The 21,326-nt window shown below is 41.2% G+C and overlaps 1 protein-coding gene across 25 annotated transcripts in view; it reads left to right on the top strand.

Moving 5' to 3' along the window:
- kif1b (kinesin family member 1B) overlaps positions 1–19,114 on the top strand; it is a 59,410-nt gene extending 40,296 nt beyond the window's left edge. For 8 of the 25 annotated variants that reach the window (XM_086214534.1, XM_086214539.1, XM_086214542.1 and 5 more), the window contains 30 exons: positions 1,518–1,623; positions 1,717–1,734; positions 2,719–2,867; positions 4,169–4,347; positions 4,487–4,627; positions 5,961–6,212; positions 7,732–7,850; positions 8,208–8,293; positions 8,523–8,655; positions 9,428–9,581; positions 9,668–9,758; positions 9,843–9,961; positions 10,132–10,187; positions 10,456–10,656; positions 11,364–11,472; positions 12,037–12,103; positions 12,253–12,337; positions 12,774–12,879; positions 13,387–13,413; positions 14,561–14,675; positions 14,767–14,900; positions 14,990–15,051; positions 15,146–15,291; positions 15,380–15,640; positions 15,731–15,802; positions 15,918–16,039; positions 16,173–16,325; positions 16,524–16,716; positions 16,803–16,921; positions 17,016–19,114. In XM_086214534.1, the coding sequence (XP_086070660.1) occupies positions 1,518–1,623; positions 1,717–1,734; positions 2,719–2,867; positions 4,169–4,347; positions 4,487–4,627; positions 5,961–6,212; positions 7,732–7,850; positions 8,208–8,293; positions 8,523–8,655; positions 9,428–9,581; positions 9,668–9,758; positions 9,843–9,961; positions 10,132–10,187; positions 10,456–10,656; positions 11,364–11,472; positions 12,037–12,103; positions 12,253–12,337; positions 12,774–12,879; positions 13,387–13,413; positions 14,561–14,675; positions 14,767–14,900; positions 14,990–15,051; positions 15,146–15,291; positions 15,380–15,640; positions 15,731–15,802; positions 15,918–16,039; positions 16,173–16,325; positions 16,524–16,716; positions 16,803–16,921; positions 17,016–17,058 (3,618 nt within the window). In that variant the 3' untranslated portion in view covers positions 17,059–19,114. The remainder of the gene's footprint in view (positions 1–1,517; positions 1,624–1,716; positions 1,735–2,718; positions 2,868–4,168; positions 4,348–4,486; positions 4,628–5,960; positions 6,213–7,731; positions 7,851–8,207; positions 8,294–8,522; positions 8,656–9,427; positions 9,582–9,667; positions 9,759–9,842; positions 9,962–10,131; positions 10,188–10,455; positions 10,657–11,363; positions 11,473–12,036; positions 12,104–12,252; positions 12,338–12,773; positions 12,880–13,386; positions 13,414–14,560; positions 14,676–14,766; positions 14,901–14,989; positions 15,052–15,145; positions 15,292–15,379; positions 15,641–15,730; positions 15,803–15,917; positions 16,040–16,172; positions 16,326–16,523; positions 16,717–16,802; positions 16,922–17,015) is intronic. The other 17 variants (XM_086214545.1, XM_086214552.1, XM_086214550.1 and 14 more) reach the window with 10 other exon arrangements.
- The last annotated feature ends 2,212 nt before the right edge of the window (positions 19,115–21,326 follow it).

The following is a 21,326-nucleotide window of genomic DNA, read 5'->3' as shown; positions in this document are numbered from 1 at the left end:
TTCTTTCAAATCAAACGTCACCAGGAAATTTGATGGAAATTTGTCTTTGCCATGCCCAGTAATACTGCAAATATCTACATTCTGCCAGTGGGCTGAAAACTGTCCTCAGGATCCAGGATCTGTAATTTGATCCAGATTGACTCCAAACATTTATAACTTGTTCCTAGTTATAATGCCTATCTTTCTGCCAAATTCTTAATTCTAAATCGTCTATATCCATCATTTTAATTTTTGAGATATTCTGCTAAAAAAAAAAAAACAGCATACGGACAGTGACCACAATACCTCCTTGGTTGAAATACTGAAAGAATGGCATAACAGATGATGTTAATTTTATTTATAGATTTGAGAGTGGCACAGCTGGTGTCAGATCCAGTCAAATTGGGTGTCGTCCTAATCTGGGAGGTCCCAGATCCTTTGGCACAATTTAAGCCCCATGTTAGCCATCATTTGCACTCTGAGTAGGGCTGCACAATTAAATTGCAATTTGACCTGCTGCAATTTTCAAATAGCACAAAGGCACATTATTTGTTAAGGGCTTGTTTGTCAAAATATATGACGTAAATTTATTTTATTTTTATGAAATAATGTGCTGCAAAGATGCCTTGCATTGTTCAATACAAATCATCACAATTTTTATCACAATGAAAAAATTCATAAAATGCCCCCCCATCATTTTTTTCCCCCAAAATGGAGCAGTATTTATATGCTATGTTTTTAAAACTGATTCAACTAATATTTTGAATGTCTCAGTACTGTAGTTCCTGTGTTTCATTAGCAGCATGAATCTAGTGAATACACTCAGTAAAACTTGGGTGGCCACAGGTTGCTTGAACAGAGGGAAGTCAGGCATTTGTGTTTTGGTAGGAGTTCAGCAGGGAGGAGGTTGAACGCTAATGAAAAGGCCACATTGTCTTTCCAGAAGACACTGAACAAATAGGATGAGATCATCAGGACCACAGCCTGTCCTGCTCGATGATGATGGCGCCCCTCATTGGATTACAGTTGACTCAGCTTCCACGAGCACCTCTCCTCTCTGCACTACCACGTTTTTCACAGTATATGACGATGTTGTGTTGTTGTAGGAGGTTATTTCTGGAATATAGACACATTGCAGGCAAAAAAAACCCCAAAACTTAAGCTGCTTTTAATGTTTCCTCTTTTTTGAGCAGAGGTTTAAGTTTTGAATTATGATTTACTGAGGACAGGAGATGTCTTTTTCTGAAATATTTTATCATTGTTTCACATATGTACAATGTAGCCCTCATCCAAAACCTGAAGTATGAGAAAAAGTATCACTCTCCACATCTCACTGAACATGGATGGACTTGTAAACCTGCTGTCATCGTACATCCTGATGTTGATGCATCCGGCTGCATGTATCGTCATATCATTTGAAATATTTTGAATTGGAGAGGGAAAGGGTTTTTGTTGTCCTGACAGCAAGCTAAGCTCATGTGTTGTTGATCCACAGTTGTCTATGTCCTCTTTCCTCTCGCCTGTGTGCTGGTGTCCAGGTATACGAGAGCAAATTGCAGGAACTTCAGAAACAGGTGGAGACTCGTTCACTAGTCGCTGAGACACCTGATGAGGAAGAGCTTGAGGAGGAGGAGGAGGAGGAAGGTGTGTGCAATAAATATTCAATCTTACATGATTCTTTGTTCTATTGAAGCTCAAAAATTCACTCATCTGATTTCCTCCACATATTCTGTCCAGAGCGTAAACTACTGGAATGTGCGTATTTTATTCTCTATTTAATAATCAAAAGAATATCATGTCAACTTCATTCAGATGCATTAAAACTGGTTCATTCTGACATACTAATTACCCATTCAAGGTATTCAGTTGTAACAGCTCATATATCCTCTAATTCCATGGAAGAGAACACACTACTAATGTACTATGCACTCTCACGTAAAGGCTGAAGGACCATGCTTCTCTGTCTTTTCCTGTTTTACAGGCAACAGTTTCAACGAGAAAGATAATTAGTATTTCCATATCTTCAAAGCAGTAGCTTTCTTTGCAGTGAGAAAGTTGGATGATGATCTTAGTTTAGTCCCATTACAGTAGACGTTTTCTCTCCAGCTTTATTTTGACTCAAGGAGGCTAAAACCAGCCTTTGTCTGTGGCAGAACTATTTGAAAGTATAGCCCTTCTAAGATGCAGACCAGTTTTTGCCAATTAAAGGTGGCGATGAAGGAAACTTCCAGAAGTAACAACGCTATCAGGCTTTAAAGTTTTTTTTCACAACACAATTGATATAATGTTCTAACGCCCACTCACCCTCACACAATAAAGTGCAAGTACAATGCGCATTGTACACTATGTGCATGCACAGATGCACATTTACACAGCTCTAGTGAGAACTTTAGCCAGACGCCTTTTACGCCTGTTGTAGCAGTATTTATCTGTATGGGCCCTGCTATACATCTACTGTAAATACATCACCAATGGAAGTTCAGGACAGATCTCACAAGAAACAGTGCCTGAAGAGATTAAATATTCCCCTTGATGGATCAGTCAGACTTGTCGGCACTAATGAAAAGTATATAATGGATGTGTTTTGAGCTAAAACAAGCAAAGCAGCTGGTATGAGCCTTTCGATGCATCCACATCGTGTGTGTGTGTGTGTGTGTGTGTGTGTGTGTGTGTGTGTGTGTGTGTGTATTAATGTGCTTACATACATTAACTTAACTTTTATTTCCTGTGTGCCGGCAGTGCCCTGGACTCAGCATGAGTTTGAGCTGGCTCAGTGGGCCTTCAGGAAGTGGAGGTACCATCAGTTCACCTCCCTCCGTGACCAGCTGTGGGGAAACGCCGTCTACCTGAAGGAGGCCAATGCAATTAGTGTGGAGCTAAAGAAGAAAGTAAGAGCATTTCTCTCCAGCTTGACACCACATTATTCAGCATTAAAGACAGAGAAGAAAGGCTCTAAACCCAACTTGTATAGTCATAATGACTTACACATAACTACACAATCTACATGAAAAGGAATTTGAAATATCTTATATGTATGTTTCAAAATCAATCATGCAGTCATTTTACCCGAGCCTCAAGGAACTGTGACATAAACCCAAGATGATGTTCTGTCAGCATTACTTAACACAAATCTAAAGATCATTTCATGAAAGGCACCACAACAAACCGTGTTTATGTGAGTAATTTCTTTTTTTTGCTTGAAGACCCAATTTCAAACATCAGAGGACCTAACAATTGTCCCTTTGATAAATCTAGAGCTCGTTTCGAGGAGTTTGGGCTTTCCGTGTTGTTTCTTTGTATTTTGTGTTCATGTATCATTTTTTAACCTTTTACCTTAGAAGTTAGAGAGACTGTTTGCATTGCACAAATACAGTAATGTCCCAGCAGCAAAACTAAAAACTGTATACAGAATTAAACGTAGCTTCTGAAATTAAATTTGTCAGGCAGATGTTCTTATTTTGCTTTAATTCACATTACACACAAAAAGAATTAATTATCAAGTAGGAGATTAAATAAATTTGATTTGATGCCCTTTATCATCCACCATGTAAGTATAAGTACAAAGTCTTTTGTGCCAAGATTAAATAATTTAAGCAGCACAAGTGGATACAGAAATGCCTGATAGATAATAAAAACTGAGTCCCCTGCATGTTTGAGATAATGCATGACGCAATTCTATCAATCATCTAGGACTGGGTGTTGACTTGCAGTCATGTGGAGAAATTGAATTTGTTACAAATCAAAAGCTGGTCTGCTGTGGTCGACCATCCTTTCCTGGAGACCAGCAGGATTTATATTCTTGTCCAGTTGAAGGCGTTAAATGATTGATACCAGCGATCCTTCATTTATCACAAAAGCATTTTCAGAGGAGATGTTCATGTCTTCGGGCTTTAGTCTCCATGTAATTTATGTCCAGTGTTGTTAATTAATTTAACATGTTGCTCCTAGAGGAAGGGCACAAAAAGGGGGGCTGGTATGGCTTTGTCTGACCCTTCAAGTCTGGTGTATGTGTGGCAAAATAGAACCATTCTGCCATAAACAGTGAAGGCTACATCTCAAGAGAGAACTTTTCAGACAATGGAAAAATCTTGGTCTTCATTGAACGTCTGAATTATAGTTCTGAGCTTCATCTGATTGTCTTCCTTACCCTGATGTTTTCATTTTTCCATTTACCTCATCTGTCCTTCAGGTCCAGTTTCAGTTTGTCTTGTTAACAGACACACTGTACTCTCCGCTGCCCCCTGAGCTCCTCCCACCAGAGCCAGAGAAAGAGCTTGACTCCAGGCCTTTCCCCCGCACTGTGGTGGCTGTAGAGGTCCAGGACCTCAAGAATGGGGCCACGCACTACTGGTCCCTGGAAAAACTCAAGTAATGACAATACCATCTTTTAAAGTCCAGTAGATTTGCATGGACTGAAACACTTGTACATAGATGTGCTGACTGTCTTCTTTCCAGCTAATTGGTGAATTTTCTGCTCCTTGTTAATATGATGAACTCTTATTTGCAGGCAGAGGCTTGACCAGATGAGAGAGATGTATGACCGTGCTGGAGAAATGGCCTCCACACACCAGGACGACAGCGGTGATGGCACTCTGACAGGAAATGACCCCTTCTACGACCGCTTCCATTGGTTTAAACTTGTGGGAAGGTATGCAAAACAACTAAAAATACACAAAACTCATAATATATCCACACAAACATGTCCACGCTTGAAGTAGCAGGTTTAGATTTTTGTTGCTAAATAATTCATAACACAGGCAGTCTTTGTGATTCATTTAGTTAAAATGGGTCAGAGTATTTACTTATTTTCCATTTGTCATTTTCATGGTCCGATTCTGATACACTGATGCATTTTATGTCATTCATAACATATGTCACCAATAACACATGCTTTAGCACTTTTTTTAATTCTTATCATTTGTGTTTGTTTTGTTCATGCTCATGTATTTCCCAATGCTTTAATGTACCCCTGTTTTTCCCAAGTTGTTTTTTATTCATTTACATTTCATTCGTTGTTTTGTTTGCTTTTGATTTCATGTTATCATGTATTTTTGTGTGTTTATTTTTTTCTATTTCATTTTATTTACTTCATGTTTTGAAGGGATTTTTTTTTCCCCCCTTGGTCATAAATTGTGTCATATATCATTTATGTCATTTTCTGTGGTAGTTGCCATTCTCATGGAATAAACCTCCCATTACCTACAAAAGCTTGTTAACAACATGGTGGATTTGGATAATGAGGACATTTGTGGTATTTTGTATTCTATCCTCTTTCAGACAGCATACGTTAGAAGATTTATACATTAATCCTTTTTAAAGTGGCATTTCATTTTAGTGCAAAATGGCCATGTTTCTATAAAGTGGTGTGACAGTTAGCAGCCTCTTGTAATACCTGCTCGCTATGGGAATTAATCTGCTACATTTGTAGCAGTTCCAGGGTGAGCACACAGACATACAACATAAAGAGAGAAAAAAAAGATAATTCAGCTGATTTACTATTTGCATATGTCATCTTAATTGACATATTTTTATCAGCTGTTCATGGTTGATTACTTGGCAATTCAAACGTTTTCAAATATATGTTTATCTTATCTTATCTGTGTCTGCTTCTAGGTTACTTAATATGGTGTGTAATATCGTGCCTCTTAATAGTCAGTTCATGCAAAAGATTCAGGATTAGACTGGCTTAAATTTACAGTCTACAATATTCTGAGATGTACCAGTTTACACCACGACAACAACACGAAACATTTAATCACTGCTAACTTGACCGGCTGGTATTTAGAAGATGATCCCGGCTGAGAGAGACCACACCGCTGCAACTGTTTCATCTCGTCCTGAATCTTTAGTTTAAACTGGCCTTAAGAGGAAAAGAGGAGAGAAATATCTCCTCCAGACCAAATTTAATGAGCTGTTTTATTCTTACTCCATTGTTACCTTTCCTTGGGTCTTGCCAATGTTCCCACACTACTGAACCTCAGCTCTCCCATCTTCAACGGTTGCGTTAATGAGCGTCTGGCTGACCGCACGCCCTCACCTACCTTCTCCACCACTGATTCCGAGATCACCGAGCTGGCAGACGAGCGCCAGAGCGAGATGTCTGACTTTATTGATGATGAGGCATTTGTGGACGACACCAGCTCAGACGCCGGCACAGAAGAGGGCTCGGACATCTTCAGTGACGGCCAGGACCCCTTCTACGACCGCTCCCCCTGGTTCATTCTGGTGGGAAGGTTGGTTCCCATGTTCTGCACACACAGGCTGGGACAGGAGTTAAGCTTGGCTTGGTTTAGTGAGACTTGGATGGTTGAGTTTGATTGAAAAAGGGTGGGAATAAATTGATTTGAGGTGAGAAAACACTTCCAATTAATTGAAATAAGACTTGTGATAAATACAATCCATCAGTGTTTGAACAGATGTTGCACTCAGTAGGTTTTCTTTGCATATTGTGTTGAAGAAACGGCATATTTATAGCATAAATACAGATATATATTTTTGCAGCTAGTAAGTGAGAATTTACAGATGAGATTTTTTCATAATCAGTAAAACCCTAAAATATTTCATAATCAGATCCTGTGTTCGTAGCAGGTCTGCAGAGATACATGGGACCAGCTTTGAATTTAATGTGATTAGTCATGCTTCCATGCTGCACAAGCCTGCCTTGTAAGAATTATGAAAACCACCATCCTTTTTGCTCCACCTCCTCCCAGTGTGATGTCTCATCCCTCGCCGCCATCGCAGCACTGACTGTATTAACTCCCATCTGTGTGTGAAGTACATGTATCTGCTGTGTCTAAATTGATCAGCTGTCTGTCATTTTTATGTTTTCGTTTAATCCCTTAAATCCTGTTTCAGATTTTGGTTTCACTTGTGTTCAAACATTTTTTTTTGTATAATCTTGTTTGATTTAACTTTTTTTCTTGGTTTGTATTAGAGGTAATATTAACACAGTGGTAGTTGCAGTCACATCCATAATGCTTGCTTGTAATCCGCTTGTTTTAATACAATGTTATGATGATATTGTTTGCTGCAGTAGCACTTGAAATCACAGCATACGTTCTACCAAGGTTGTAGTCCCAGAGCTGTAAATATCATGGCCCGGTAATAAACCCTATGTGCCATTCTCAGAATAAGACGGCAGATCAATGCAGGCTTCGGGCCAACCAGACTCAGAAACTGCTGTAGCTCAGCAACCTGCGTCACCGTGACTTCAGAGAATTTACAGATTGATATCTCTCCTCTGCCTTGGCCTTGAGTCCCTCTTCAGGGGGAGGGAGGGGCGATGGAGAAAGCATAGGTCACCAGGGGGGTGCAGCAAAACAAATCATGTCCCACAAAACAAAATGTCAGCTTGTGAGAGACTAACATCACCATTGTACAACACAATAACCCTCTGTTTTACAGCCTTCACTGCTGTATCCCAGGCGACCTGTCATCACCTCGGTCATGCAGTTTAAAAATAAGCTGCCGATGATTTCAGTGTCCTGAGGCGTCTTTGCTTTATGTTACATTTGTTCTGTTAAGTTTTGCTTGCCTTTAAATATCACTGTTACTAATAATTAATTGTAGTTGTTGATATATGTTAAACACATGTTTGTGTGCAGTATGGGATATTTAAATTCATACGCGCCAGTCTTAGGTAATGTAGAGCTGTCAGTCTCAGTGACACATTTCAATCCGCTAACATGGGAGACTGCAGCAGCACGAGAATCAGGATTTCATTTTTCTCTCCTTTTTTTTTTGAATTCTCAGAGCTTTTGTCTACCTGAGCAACCTGCTGTACCCAGTACCACTGGTTCACCGTGTTGCCATAGTAACAGAGAAAGGCGAGGTGCGTGGTTTCCTGCGTGTGGGGGTTCAGGCTATAGCTGGTGAGTAATTAATGAGCTTCTTTCTAATGAGCAGGACTGTTAATACTCCTTCTAATCTCTGATATATTTCTCTAGAATGTTGTATTTGTGTTAGTCCTTCTTTCAAATAACAGGGTTTTAATAGAGAAGTTGAAATAAGTACTAATACCCTCTTTGTATCAGTTCCATGTGTTCCTGTCAGTTAAAGTAAATAACTAGATAAATGCAAAGTTGTAGCTCTGTTTTAATTCAGCATTAAAAACAAAAACAGAAAAGGAAATCTAGTGAAAAATCAGGAGAAAACTCCTTCAGTCTCTGTGTTTCCTCTGATGTGTCAGTTGAAGTCTCCTGATGAGAGGAAGATTTGTGTCTTTGTAGCTGACGAGGAGGCTCCAGACTACGGGTCAGGAGTGAGACAGTCGGGAACTGCCAAGATTTCCTTTGATGATGAATACTTCAGGAAGGTAAACCCTGCGTTACATCATAGTTGAGAGATTAAATCTTTCCTATTTGGAAGGTGTTTTTACAATTGAATACATCTCATGATTGTTTTCTTAAGTGTAAAAAGAATAACATATATTCATCCAGTATTACACAAATATTTTAGAAATGTTCTCCTGCAGGTGCAGATCGAGTTCTCTACCAGCTAAATGTCATCCTCCTTACATCTCCCCTTTTTTTTTATTATCCAAGCAGAATGACTTTCCTTCCACGGTAATGACTCACTCTGGCTTGTCCTTGGAGGAACTGCGTATTGTGGAGGGCCAGGGTCAGAGTTCAGAGGTCATCACACCCTCCGAGGAGCTCAACAGAATCAATGACATGGGTACGGCTGCCAGACCCTCACCTCTCCACTCATAATTTGCGACCTTTCAGCCCAGTGGGAAACACACTTGGCAGATGGTCCTGTTGAATGCAAATGTTTAGTTATGGAAATGCGGCCGCTGCAGTTTAGTTGGTTTTGTGTAGGAATGTGTACAAAGGGTGTTTGATGACTGAGGAGCATAGCTGAGCTACAAATCTTGAGCTTTGTAATGTGTAGGAAAATTAAACGAAACAAAACGATTGCAGTCTGGGGTGCCGAGTGCCCTTTTCCACAAAGCTTTGTTTTGTCTACCAGAAATGCCCTGGGAGGTCGTTGGGGGCAACACTGTGAATAGGTTCCCCCGACAACACTTTCTTGTTTGTTTTTTAATTCATTTAATTACTTATTTGACTGATTGTTTGACATGTTCTGTCATATCTTCTCCTTAAAATTGTCTTTTCTTAATTCATTATGAGATAATATAGTTTGTGATACAGCAACAACATGCTTCTTTGTTTTGTTGGTTATAGTAGTGACTGTTCCCAAACCAGTGATGACACCAGCACCTTTCTGAAAGTTTCTCAGTGCAAGCACAGTAAAGGCGGTGCAATCAGGTGTTCATTTTGCCGTTGCATATGTACTCCTGTCATCCAGGGTGTCACTGGAACGCAATAAAAACAACACGTAGAGATCGACCGTAAAAATCCATGTACAGATTGCAAATAACAGTTGAAAGTATTGAGGTAATCTTCAATGAATGCTAGTGCTAACCTTCTGCTGGGGCTGTCTTCAGATCTCAAGCTTGGAAACATCCCTGAAACCAAGTTGAGTTGCGGTGATGATCTGGCAGGCCAGCTGGAGGTGGGCAGCATCTTCACCTTCCGTGTTACTGTGCTTCAGACCACCGGCATCCCGCCTGAATATGCTGATATCTTCTGCCAGTTCAAGTAAGATCATAATCCTGAAAAAGGGTTTGTACCATTAATAAAGGAAACATTCTTAGACTGGAACGTGTTTGTGTTTCTCTGCTCAGTTTCCTGCATCGTCATGACGAAGCATTTTCCACTGAACCTTTGAAGAACACTGGCAAGGGAACGCCTCTGGGCTTCTATCACGTCCAAAACGTGAGTGTATTTTCACACACTTGCTTCAGTTTAACTACTGTATGTTGAGTAATAAAACTTCTGCTTGTTCAATTGTTGGAGCAGATTTCTGTTGAGGTGACAGAGTCCTTTATCGAGTACATCAAGAGCAAGCCCATCGTGTTTGAGGTGTTCGGCCACTACCAGCAGCACCCACTGCACCTTCACGGCCAGGACCTGATCAGGTCAGTGGAGTACAGAAATTCTGTGGATATTCATCTGCATTGATTTAAACAATGTTTTCTAAGGCAGTATTATTTAGATTGATTGTATCCAGGTCATGCTGATAAAACTGTACTCTGTAGAAGTATGCATTTTATGTTACTTTGAGTGGATTTCTCTTTCTTTTCAACAGTCCTCCAACACCGTCGAGGAAATATTATCCTATTCCGATGCCTCTGTCTAAACCAGGTAAGGATTTCAACATTCCATATACTGAAAGTGTACCTTTCACCATCATTACAGCACGTCTCTTCTGTTTGTTGTGGTTATACAAGCATTCCTCATCTTGCCTTCCACTTTTCTTTCAATTTTTGCTTCCTTTGGATTTTCTCATCTCATACTTAATCATTCACCCATTACCCATAATCTTCTTACTCATCTCTGCCCTCCCTCATCTACATCTCCCTTTCCACACCTCCTGTCATCATTCGTACAATACCATATGTTGCAACCCTAGACCATACCCGCAAGATAGAGTTAGTCCGCTACCTGATGAGCGGATATGTGAATGGCAAGGTGCTGGACACACTGTCTGAGCACGCCAACGCCTTGGCCTCGTCTGCTGTGGCCAGTCTGGATGATGAGGCCGACCAGCTCTCACATTTCCCCTTCCTCCCAGTGCCCAGTGACCTTGTGTTTATCGTACCCAGGCACCATGGTTTGTACAGTGGACACTAGTCTTGTAGAGACAAACTTAAGATGCTGATTAGTGTAGCGGTGTTTAGAGTAGTGCTGTGCCCTTGTTGCACTCTATGACTGCACATTAAAGTGCAATAAAACTCTGCAGTGGTTGCATGTGCTGCACCTCACTGTAGGTCTATTTAGACCCAGTCAGTTCAAGCCAATCCTCCCATGAGCTCACACCTCCAGGTAAATCTGCTGCCTGTGCTTAATCCTGAAAGAAATCATAAATAAAGTGCTAATCCCAATCATAGAAGATCACTGCTGAAGCATTCACTCCATAAATAAGAATCTGGAGGCTTAAACCTTTATAGTTGCAGCTGCTGTCCAATTACTGTAGTTTTCATGTGAAATAATGTTCATTTCAACCATATTGAAAACAATGTGTGCTTCAGATAAGTCTGCTTCAGCCAGACCATAATCTGATGTGTTAGACATTAATTTGTAATTAATGCTTCATTTAAATATCAGTATTATTTGCATGTATGCTAATGGCTTGGTGTCTGGGGTCAGCAGTGTGCTTACATCACGTATGCAGCTTCTGTTTACTCATCCATTTCATATCATTAATATCTATCGCTGATCCCCACTCACCTGCTCTGAAATTCAGACCAATTCCAATGTTCTAATATTCAGTGTGTGCGTGTGCGTGTGCGTGTGCGTGTGCGTGTGTGTGTGTGTCAGTCCCAGCCACCAAGTTGAACACCATCACCAAGTCCAACTTGGGTCAATGCGTCAGCAAGTATGACCTATTAGTCTGGTTTGAGATCAGCGAGCTGGAGCCCACAGGAGAGTGAGTCTCTGCACATGTATCTCATATCCACTTACCGTACGTCAGTTAACACAAATATTTAGCTTCTCTTGTTTTATATGACATTTTAACACATGATAGGATATCTCAAATACTGCTCATGAGTATTACCAAAATAGTAAAACTTCACTCACTTACCTCACATTCAATTTCGCTCATATTTGAGCAGCAGATGAAGAGTTTCAACTATTTAGCACAAAGTCAATGGAAATTTGGACTTGACAGGAACCAGAATAGCTATGGCACATGCATGCCATTTTCTAGAGTTGAACTTAAGACAACAATAATGAAATGAAATGCAATGTTTTAAAGGTGCTATGTAAGTATTGCCCAACAGTCACATTAACACTCCAAACCAGCAGGGGGCAGCATGTTAAAGTTTAGTTCTCCATCTCTTGTGTGAGAAACAAAATTTGAACTTTGCAAACAATGTCAGGAACATTATGCAATTAACTCAACTGTTACTAGAGAGGTCTTGTTTAGAGTATAAGAATGAAAAGTAAAGCGCTTTGAAGGGTCTGAGCTGAGTGCGCCCTCCCTCCACAGGTACATTCCAGCTGTCGTGGATCACAGTGGGGGGTTGCCTTGCCACGGGACCTACCTGCTGCACCAGGTACTGGAGATGTGTATTTTTTTTATTACTCGTGTACTTAAATCACTCTATAAATTCAGTTTGCATCAATTTTTTTTCGATAAAAAATGATAAATTTGAAGTTGAATTTTGTTCTAGCCGTTCCTAAGCTCCTGTCATCTTTGCTGCAGGGGATCCAGCGGAGGATCACAGTGACTCTCATCCATGAGAAGGGGAGTGAGCTGCACTGGAAGGACGTTCGTGAGCTGGTCGTGGGTGGGTAGAGTTCCCTCAGGGATTACTGCTTCAAAAAAGTGTCGGCTCACTGCAGAGGCAGATTGACATAATAGAAATTAAAACAGGTGTAGCTGTGTTAGTTTTTTCCTCATTCGCATCTAATGCAACTCCTTTTTATCATAACAGAGGAAACTGTGTTGCTTAGTGCATTTTCCTCAGTCAGGATTTGAGTCATGGTCGCTGCATCTGTTTCACCGCCAGCTTCCTCTTTAAGCAGTTTACACTGTAGCTGGAGCTGATTGACCGAATAATATCATTTCACATTTGATACTTTTTAGCTGCTGACATTCTTACTCAGGGAAACTCATGAATGAACAGACACGAGCTGTGACAGGATGGCTGTTAACAGACGCACTGCTCCAGCAAAGATCTGGTGATAGCGATTCTGACCTGTCGCACTGTTCTGTGTCATCAGGTCGCATCAGGAGCAAGGCCGAGGTGGACGATAGTGCTGCAGATGCGGTCCTGTCCCTCAATATCATTTCTGCTAAGAATATCAAGTCATCCCACAACTCCAACAGGTAGGTGAAACACCTACATCCAGCTAGTTTGGATCCCATTAGTACTCAGCATATGCTGGAGACACAGCACTTCATGATGTAAATGCATTTGTTTGTTGCTACTATTAAGGCTGACGTTGTCTTACTTTGACACACATTTTTCTAAGTGCCGCAAAAAAAGTTCTTTCCTATTGAATACATATCATTAAGTGAATAATATATAGTATTATATATTATTAAATATATATTCTGTTGGTTCTTGCGCCTCATTCTTGGCTGATTTAGAAGCAGTTTCAGTTTGTTAAAGTGTGTGGTGATGTCAGGTGGACCAGCATGAAAGTTTTATTACGTTTATATTTGTAGCAGGTACATGGGAGTCATTGCATGACCATTTCCATTGTCATTGCTGTTAATTTTCTTGTTAATTTGCTCCATTGTCTCTGTTACCTGACTCTTTGTGATTCTCTCTTTTTTTTCTTTGCATTCTTCCCTCCTCCTGCTGCTGCTGGACTCTATGATTGTGCTCAGGCTTTCTATTGATAAGGATATTGATAGGTACCAGTGATCAGAGAGCATAAGGCTCCTTCTGTGAAAGACCTTTATGCTTCTCTTTAGTTGCATAGAATCCTAGAAATAAGTTCTATATAGTTTGTGTTGGTTTGTTTTTTTTTATCAGTATGTTGCATTAGGTCTGTCTTTACTACCCTCTGTATTTAGTGTCTCACATTAAAAAATATTGCATTTTAATGTCTTTATATATAATTAAAGACAATCCAAATGCAACATCAACCTTTTTATTTGTTATAATTTGTGATTTTGTGACCCACAAGTTGAACCACAGTTAATTATAATTATTAATAGTTAAATGTTCATCGTCTAAAAAACAATGGTTACTGAGGCAACAGCAGGGCAGCTTTTGCATCACTTAGTACCAGCTTGACTCACTTTTGGTGCCAGACTTTAGTTTCAGATGACACTTAGTACCCCCTTGGTGTAGCTGGCCATCTTACTGATCCTCATCATTAGGTACTATCCACTACTTTTGTCTCATGGAACCAAAAAGGTTGAGTCAAGCCTGTACCATGCAGTGAAAAGACAGCTTTAGTCTGTCAGCGTCTAGGTTAGAGTGCCCCCTGCTGCCAAAGATAGGAACAGCACAGTCCTGATTAAGCCTGTCGGCTGGTCACATCAGAAAGTCTGATGTCCAAGATAAATCCTGGGGGGGAACATCTGCTCCATCCATTTACATTTCAGTGGAGTTCACAGGATTTATTAATTAGTCTGATAAATTAGTTGTATCATAGTTTAACATGACATGTGGAAAACATGTAACACTGCATGCCACCAATGGGGTTTGTGCCCACCTGCCTCTCTTAAGGCTGGCTAGCTTTCTAGCATGGTTTCTTCTCACTTGTGTCTATTATCAAGGTCTCACCCCAGTTTGTTCACATCTCATCATGACTCCAGATAAGTTTGAGGGCCACTTGAGTAACTGCACCAAATGATTCCTGACCTGATTTTCATGCTCTTTCACAAAATCCCGTTGAGTTGCCTCATAGTTAGAACCGTGCAGCTGTATCCACACAGATTCTCTGTTGTTTGTAAAGCACTTACTAACATAGAACTTGTTGAAAGTAATACTGGAATTACTTTTCAGTATTTTTGTGAAGGATTGAAGCAGTGTTTTGGTTGTCTCGTGCAGAACCTTCTACCGTTTTGAGGCAGTGTGGGACAGCTCCCTGCACAATTCCCTCCTGCTGAACCGAGTCACTCCGTATGGAGAGAAGATCTACATGACTCTGTCTGCATATCTGGAGGTCCGCCACAGCCGTTCTGTTTTATCCCCCTTAGATGAACTCTATTTTTCACAAATTTTCCTTTTAATAACTGATTCATGTCTTCTCACAGCTTGACCACTGCATCCAGCCAGCCATTATTACCAAAGACATCTGCATGGTCTTCTACTCCAGAGATGCAAAGATCTCGCCTCCCCGTTCCCTCAGGAACCTGTTTGGGAGTGGATACTCCAAAACTCCTGACTGGTACGACTTCCTCATTCTGGTGGTGTCTATCATTGTATTTCATTCAGACTCAGTTTAGTTATCATAGAACTTGCTCTGTTTAATCACAGCAACCGGGTGACAGGCATCTATGAGTTGAGCTTGTGCAAGATGTCCGACTCAGGAAGTCCAGGTAAGCATTTTGGAAATGTAATCTATTTAAAGCAATCTTTTAGGAGAAGCTACTCAGAGAACCCCATCCTAATGAGTACCTTTGTCCTGCGCAGGCATGCAGCGCAGGAGGAGGAAGGTCCTGGATACGTCAGTGGCCTACGTGCGTGGAGAGGAGAACCTGGCTGGTTGGAGACCAAGAGGAGACAGTCTCATCGTGGAGCACCAATGGGAGCTGGAGAAAATGGAGCAGTTGCATGAGGTGGGTCCTTCAAAATCATCTTAACCAGTAGTTTTAAATGACACGAAAATCTCAACATGCTCAGTCACATTCTTCTACCTTCATCCAGGTGGAGAAGACCCGCCACCTGCTCCTGCTGAGGGAGAAGCTGGGAGAAGCCACTCCTGTGGGCACAGCTCCCACCACCAAGTCCCTGAGCGAGCTGCTGTCCCCCAGCATGAGCTCAGGTACGCTGTCTACCTCCACCTCCATCTCCTCACAGATCTCCAGCACCACCTTCGAGAGCGCCATCACACCCAGCGAGAGCAGCGGCTACGACTCTGCCGATATTGAGAGCCTGGTAGACCGTGAGAAGGAGCTGGCCACTAAGGTGAGAGCAAATTCTATTTTGTGAGATATTGAGCGTGACATTTTGTACTTTACTACATAATTAACAAACGTCATCTTTGTCGTCATGCAGTGCCTGCGACTCCTCACACACACCTTCAACAGTGAATACAACCAGGTGGTCAACAGTGTCAGTGACTGCAAGGTAAGAAATGATGGTGACTGTGATGATGTCACAAGCAAAGCAAAGACTCCCAAGTAAAAATCTAACTTGAATATTTATAAAACCTAATAACTGACGTCTTTCCCTTTTCCCCCAGCTCTCTGACATCTCGCCTATGGGACGCGACCCATCAGTGACCAGCCTCAGCAGTGCCACCCTCACGCCCTCCTCCACCTGTCCTTCTCTGTCTGACTCCCGATGCGGCTCCATAGAACAGAAGTAAACTTATATTCATTATGGGTTCATCCATCCATCATCTGTTCTATCCTCTGATATTTTTCGTCTTCATCCGTCAGTAACAGTTCCAAGTTTACTTTCAAAAATAAAAAAGGTTTTATCTTATCCTGTGAAGGACCCCAGTGAACAGCTCCCGTGCCTCCAGCCCCTCCTGCTCGGATTATGAAAACTTCCCCATGGTTCCGACCCTGGAGACGTCCTACCTTGCACGCGCTGGGAAGAATGAGTTCCTCAACTTGGTGCCTGATATTGAAGAAATGAGGCCGGGGTGAGAACTGCCATGTGGGCTCTTTTTGCCTCAACGCTTCTGTTTTTTTGCAGCAGTCTGACAAAAGAAGTGATGTAGTTTAGTGATTCTGGCATAAATGATGTGGATCTTTCTGAGCTGCTGCGCCTGGATGAAGGCAGAACTGCGGAAATCAGCCATCTTTAGCTGATCTGTTTTTTCTTTAAATCTCCTTATCAGATCTGTGGTGTCCAAGAAGGGATTCCTCAGCTTCATGGAGCCGCGCTCCAACTCGTGGGTGAAGCACTTTGTGGTTGTGCGCCGGCCTTACGTCTTCATCTACAACAGTGACAAGGACCCAGTGGAGCGGGGCGTCCTCAACCTCTCAACAGCGCAGGTGGAATACAGTGAAGACCAGCAGGCCATGCTCAAGGTAGACGTTCACATCCTCTGAAGTATATTTGATGCTCTGCTAACAGCTTCAGGCGCAGTGTGAGAATACAGCTGTGTTCTTTTCAGACTCCCAACACGTTTGCTGTGTGCACCAAACACCGAGGAATCCTCCTGCAGGCCAACAACGAGAAAGACATGAACGACTGGCTGTACGCTTTCAACCCGCTGTTAGCAGGAACGATAAGGTACGCACATCTGGAACACAACACTCCAGGTGAATCAGCCCCTCAGCGATTACAGTCTGATTTCACCAGCATGTTAAACTTGTCGCTCCCACAGATCAAAGCTAGCGAGGAGGCGCAGTGGGCTGATGAAGAACTGAGTGAGTTGAGCGGTGCACGGGAAACCACGGCTTCCATTCTTTCAGAAAAGCCTTTGAACATACCAAGTGTTAACACTTATTAATCATTGTGATTCTTGACAGTTTTCTCTTGTAAGTAGACTTGTGGCTTAAGTCTCCTTTCATGCGACTAAAAGTTTCAGTTCCAGAGAAGATTTGCCTCCCCTCACCCTCCAACCACCCTCTGCCAACTCTCTCTATTTCTCTTCCCCTCCCTCCTCAGCTTTTTGTGTTTTTTTTTGTTGTCTTCTTTTGATGACAATGTTTGGGTCTAACTTTGTTCCGCTTTGTTGTCATCTCCCGACTCCCTAACTAGTAGCATGTTGTAATAGTCTACTTGTGTGCACGATTCTTCAGCAGCTGTTCTCTCTGGCCCACTACGTTTCAGTTTGCCGATCATCTGTAAAAATGGTCTCTATCAGTGTTATTTGTCTCCCAAGTAGAGGTTGTTTTTTTTTGTTGTTGTTGTTCCTGTTTTTGTTTTGTTTTTAACAATAATGTCCACATGGCAACGCAGCAGTCCTCAGGAGAAATGAATTCAGATATCCTACAGTTGAAATCATGAAGGGAAAAAAATCTCCATGTCACATATCAGTTTACGCTCTGCTACAGAAAGCAAGGCTACTTCAACAACTGTTGCTGCTAACGTGTTCTGTTGTTTTCCTCTTGATGACGTTCCTAAAGTAGACGCTAGCTCCCCTGTATCGTCTCCTAAAAGGCCTGTAGAGACAAACGCACCATGTAAACACTGATTTATCCCAACTCAGCGAAATACAAGGGCAGCACTGGATTTCCAGGGTTAGATCCCACTCCTCAGCCCGTGTACATACACCGACTCCAATCCTGATAGTTTCGTCAGTGAGTTTTAACTTACAATCGTGCATTTGTGTCAACATCATACATGCTAAACGCGCTAAAGTAGATGATGAAAACATAAGAAAGTTCCTGCAGTCCCCCTGTCCCTTTTGCTCTTTCATCTCTAGTGAGCAGGCTGCACAGAAAACAGGGTTTCAAGGGCAGGAGGAGGAAGATGAGGAAGGACTGTAACCGTTTGTACAGTCTGGTTCGGGATGTGCTAGTTAACGCTCAGCTCCGCTCGCAGTTTGAGCGTCAGACCTCAAGAGTCTGAACACGTGCTTTTATTTATTTTTTTAACCATTAAAACAAAACTAGTGAAGTAAAAAAAAAAGAGAGAGAGAGGATGAAGTTGTTAATTGATGAAGACACAGGATTCAGTATCGAGTGAAATCCCTGAAGCACCACTAACACGCCACGTGTTACCGCGTGTTCATTTTGTATTTACGTTCTTGAATTTAAACTCATCTAACTGTCATCAGGTTGACATGCTTTTTTATGATTAACATTGTTTTTTATTATGCTTTCAATCATGTCATGGTGAAGTTTTATATGAAATGTAACAGGGGGCATTTATTTCTTAATTTCTTAAACCAACTGTATTGGTGTTTAACCTTATTTTGCACATTAACACGTATCTATAGCAAGACGAGGGCAGATCACACACGTCGAGTCTGATATCATCATCATCCCAAGAATCAGGAACACTGATGAGAGCACATATCAAGGCTACACTGGATAGCAGAAGGTTTATGCGAAAGAAGTGATATCAAAGGGACAAAATATACAAAAATGGTTTATTTTTCGAAAGTATTTGCTCTGTACATTGACGCGCAGCTGCTGTATTTGGCTCCTGGTAAATTGTTACATTTTGGTGCTTCTGCATCACATCTGAAGGAACTACGCTCGCTGCAGTGGGGTATCGATAAACTCTGGCCAGCCAACCAGTAGTACGTATCCCGACTGTACCAGATGACATAGTAATGAATGTGTTGAAACAGAAGCACCGAAGGCCTGTTACAAGTTCAATTACTGGCAACGTTTTTGGAGAAAACATTCATCTCAGAAGTCGGAACTAATGCAAACGTCAGGCGAGCCAACCTGCTGGTCGCAGAAATAACGTTGGATTTCTGAGAAATGTTTCTGTCTGTCAAAAGGAAAAGAATTTTGAAAAAAAAAGCCATCAATGCACTGATGTTTTGAGCTCAGTGACATTCTGGTCAGAGCAGACATTTTCACTTCATTTGCAGAGGTATATAATTTTGGATTGTGTATTTATTGTTTGCAATGTATATATTAGTTTGCAGCTCTTTGCACATATTAATAAAAGGTTCAACTAACTGATGAAATCAAGTCTGTGGCTTAGTTGTTCTACCAACCAAATGATGGTGTCGCAGTTGAATGTACTTTGAAGAAGCGTGTGTTTCCATCACCAAAAAAAAAGGGAAAAAAGAGCGCCAGGACGTAACCTGCCGTTCCGCCGTGGGTTGCATCGGTGCTTCTTTTCGAGTAGAAAGTGATCGAGTGAACGTCTGCTTTCAGTTCCAAGAATATTTGCTCACGCTGGCCATTCGTCTGAATCCTAACAATAGAAGGGTGGTTTGTAACGCGTTTAATTTGTTCTAATATCAGGGAATATAACAAGAAGTAGCTATCGTGATAACTTAGATGACATAATCCATCGTTATTTGTGCTTGTGTCTTTTTTTCTTCACCTCAATTCTTCCGTTGATGCCTTTCAAACAAAACTAGATATTTTCCATCTTCCCCTCTGACAATTAATACCACTTGACTGCATTTCCCTTTCGATTTGCTCACCAAAAAAAAAGACAAAAAAGAGATGACATTAACACTGTACATTATTTGTTAAACTTGTTTCATTTTCATACTTATTTTGTAAATATCTGTGTTGTATGGAGCTTGAATTAAAATGTAAATATGTTTACTGTATTTGTAATAATTATAATCCATTCGCTGTATAGCATAGATGTGTCATGCAGATATCCTAATTCTGTGTATGGTAATCTTGCACCATTGAACTGTTTAGTGAATGAGGAAACAATAAAAGTGCAAAGTGTGCATTAAGCAGAACAAGTGATTCCTGTTTGTCCTCTCTGTCCTGCAGAGCTCGACTCTCATCACCGCAGCGTAGAGTCTCTGTGGGCCGTAGACGAAGCCCGCTACCATCCAAATGAGATCCTGTCAGATTTGTGATCCATCCAAATGAGATCCTGTCAGATTTGTGATAGACTTAAAACTCAAAAGTGTGACGGGAATAAGAGGATTTTTTTTTTTTTGTCTCATTGTTGTAAGATAAAACTGGGATTGATTCACTGAAGTATTTCAGCACTCCTGACTTCTCTTTTTTGTTTTTTTTTTTTAAGTTTACAAATCACTCGTTCTGCAGTCAGAGGGGCAAAGGTACACTTTACTTAGATATGTGACTCATAGCGTTAATTCAGCTTCTTTAAGTCACGCGTGTGTGAAAGTACAATCGGAATTTTAGCAGAATTGGAAAAAACAACAACAGCCTTTTGAAGGATTTTATTACTTGTTGTTTTTTTGTGCTCAGGTAATGTCACACTGTGTTATACAAACAGAATTTAACAAAACAAAGTCAACGATGTCAAAAACACGTTTAAGCACGACCAGCATGAGAACACACCTCAGCTCCGTTCCATCGGTCTTCGTGTCTGGTTTGCACCGATGGAATAACAAAAACGGATCCTTCTCAAATGTATTAAAACTAAAGGATCCTGTTTTAAAAGTAGAAGTGGATTTATTATACTGAGAGAATCTCCAGTTTCATGCATCTCATGCATGTAGACACACTCTTTAACACTTTTTTTTTTTATTTTTCCGGTGACATCTTAAGAAGAAATGGGCACATTTGTTAACTGTGAAATCTAATACTGCATGGAAAGAGGACGTGATGTGGATGAGAACAATCCCCTCCAGACCTAAAAACACTCAGCTTTGAATAACACTGCCGCTACACGTCTAATAAGGTAATGGCCTATCTTCTCTATTCAGAATTCTTGAATCCATTTAAAAAAAACAAAACTATTTTTCATTTCAAAATGGGACCGTTTATCACAGGATGAAGGACAACATCTTCGTGCCGAAGTAAAGCAACATTTCTAAAGGCCTTGGAGTGACTTCTTCTCTGAGTTATTAGATTGAGATTTATCCTCCAACTCCCACGTCACACAGACTCTGACAATGGAAACACCGGTGAAGCCTGGCGCTTCCTGCGCTGAGGAGATGCCGAAAAACTGGTCCATGCATTTGTGATCTCCAGGCTGGATCAAGCTGATCCCTGATTACCAGGCTGGATCAACAAGACTTGCCAGCTGATCAAGAAACCTGTTAATGAGAAACACAGATCTCATCATA

The sequence above is a fragment of the Aulostomus chinensis genome, chromosome 9 (assembly GCF_037954235.1).
Source record: "Aulostomus chinensis isolate RoL2024-O1b breed Wild chromosome 9, RoL_Achi_v1.0, whole genome shotgun sequence".
Lineage (NCBI taxonomy): Eukaryota > Metazoa > Chordata > Actinopteri > Syngnathiformes > Aulostomidae > Aulostomus > Aulostomus chinensis.
The sequence above is the reverse complement of the archived record's forward strand: the minus strand, read 5'-3'. Positions and strand labels throughout refer to the sequence as shown.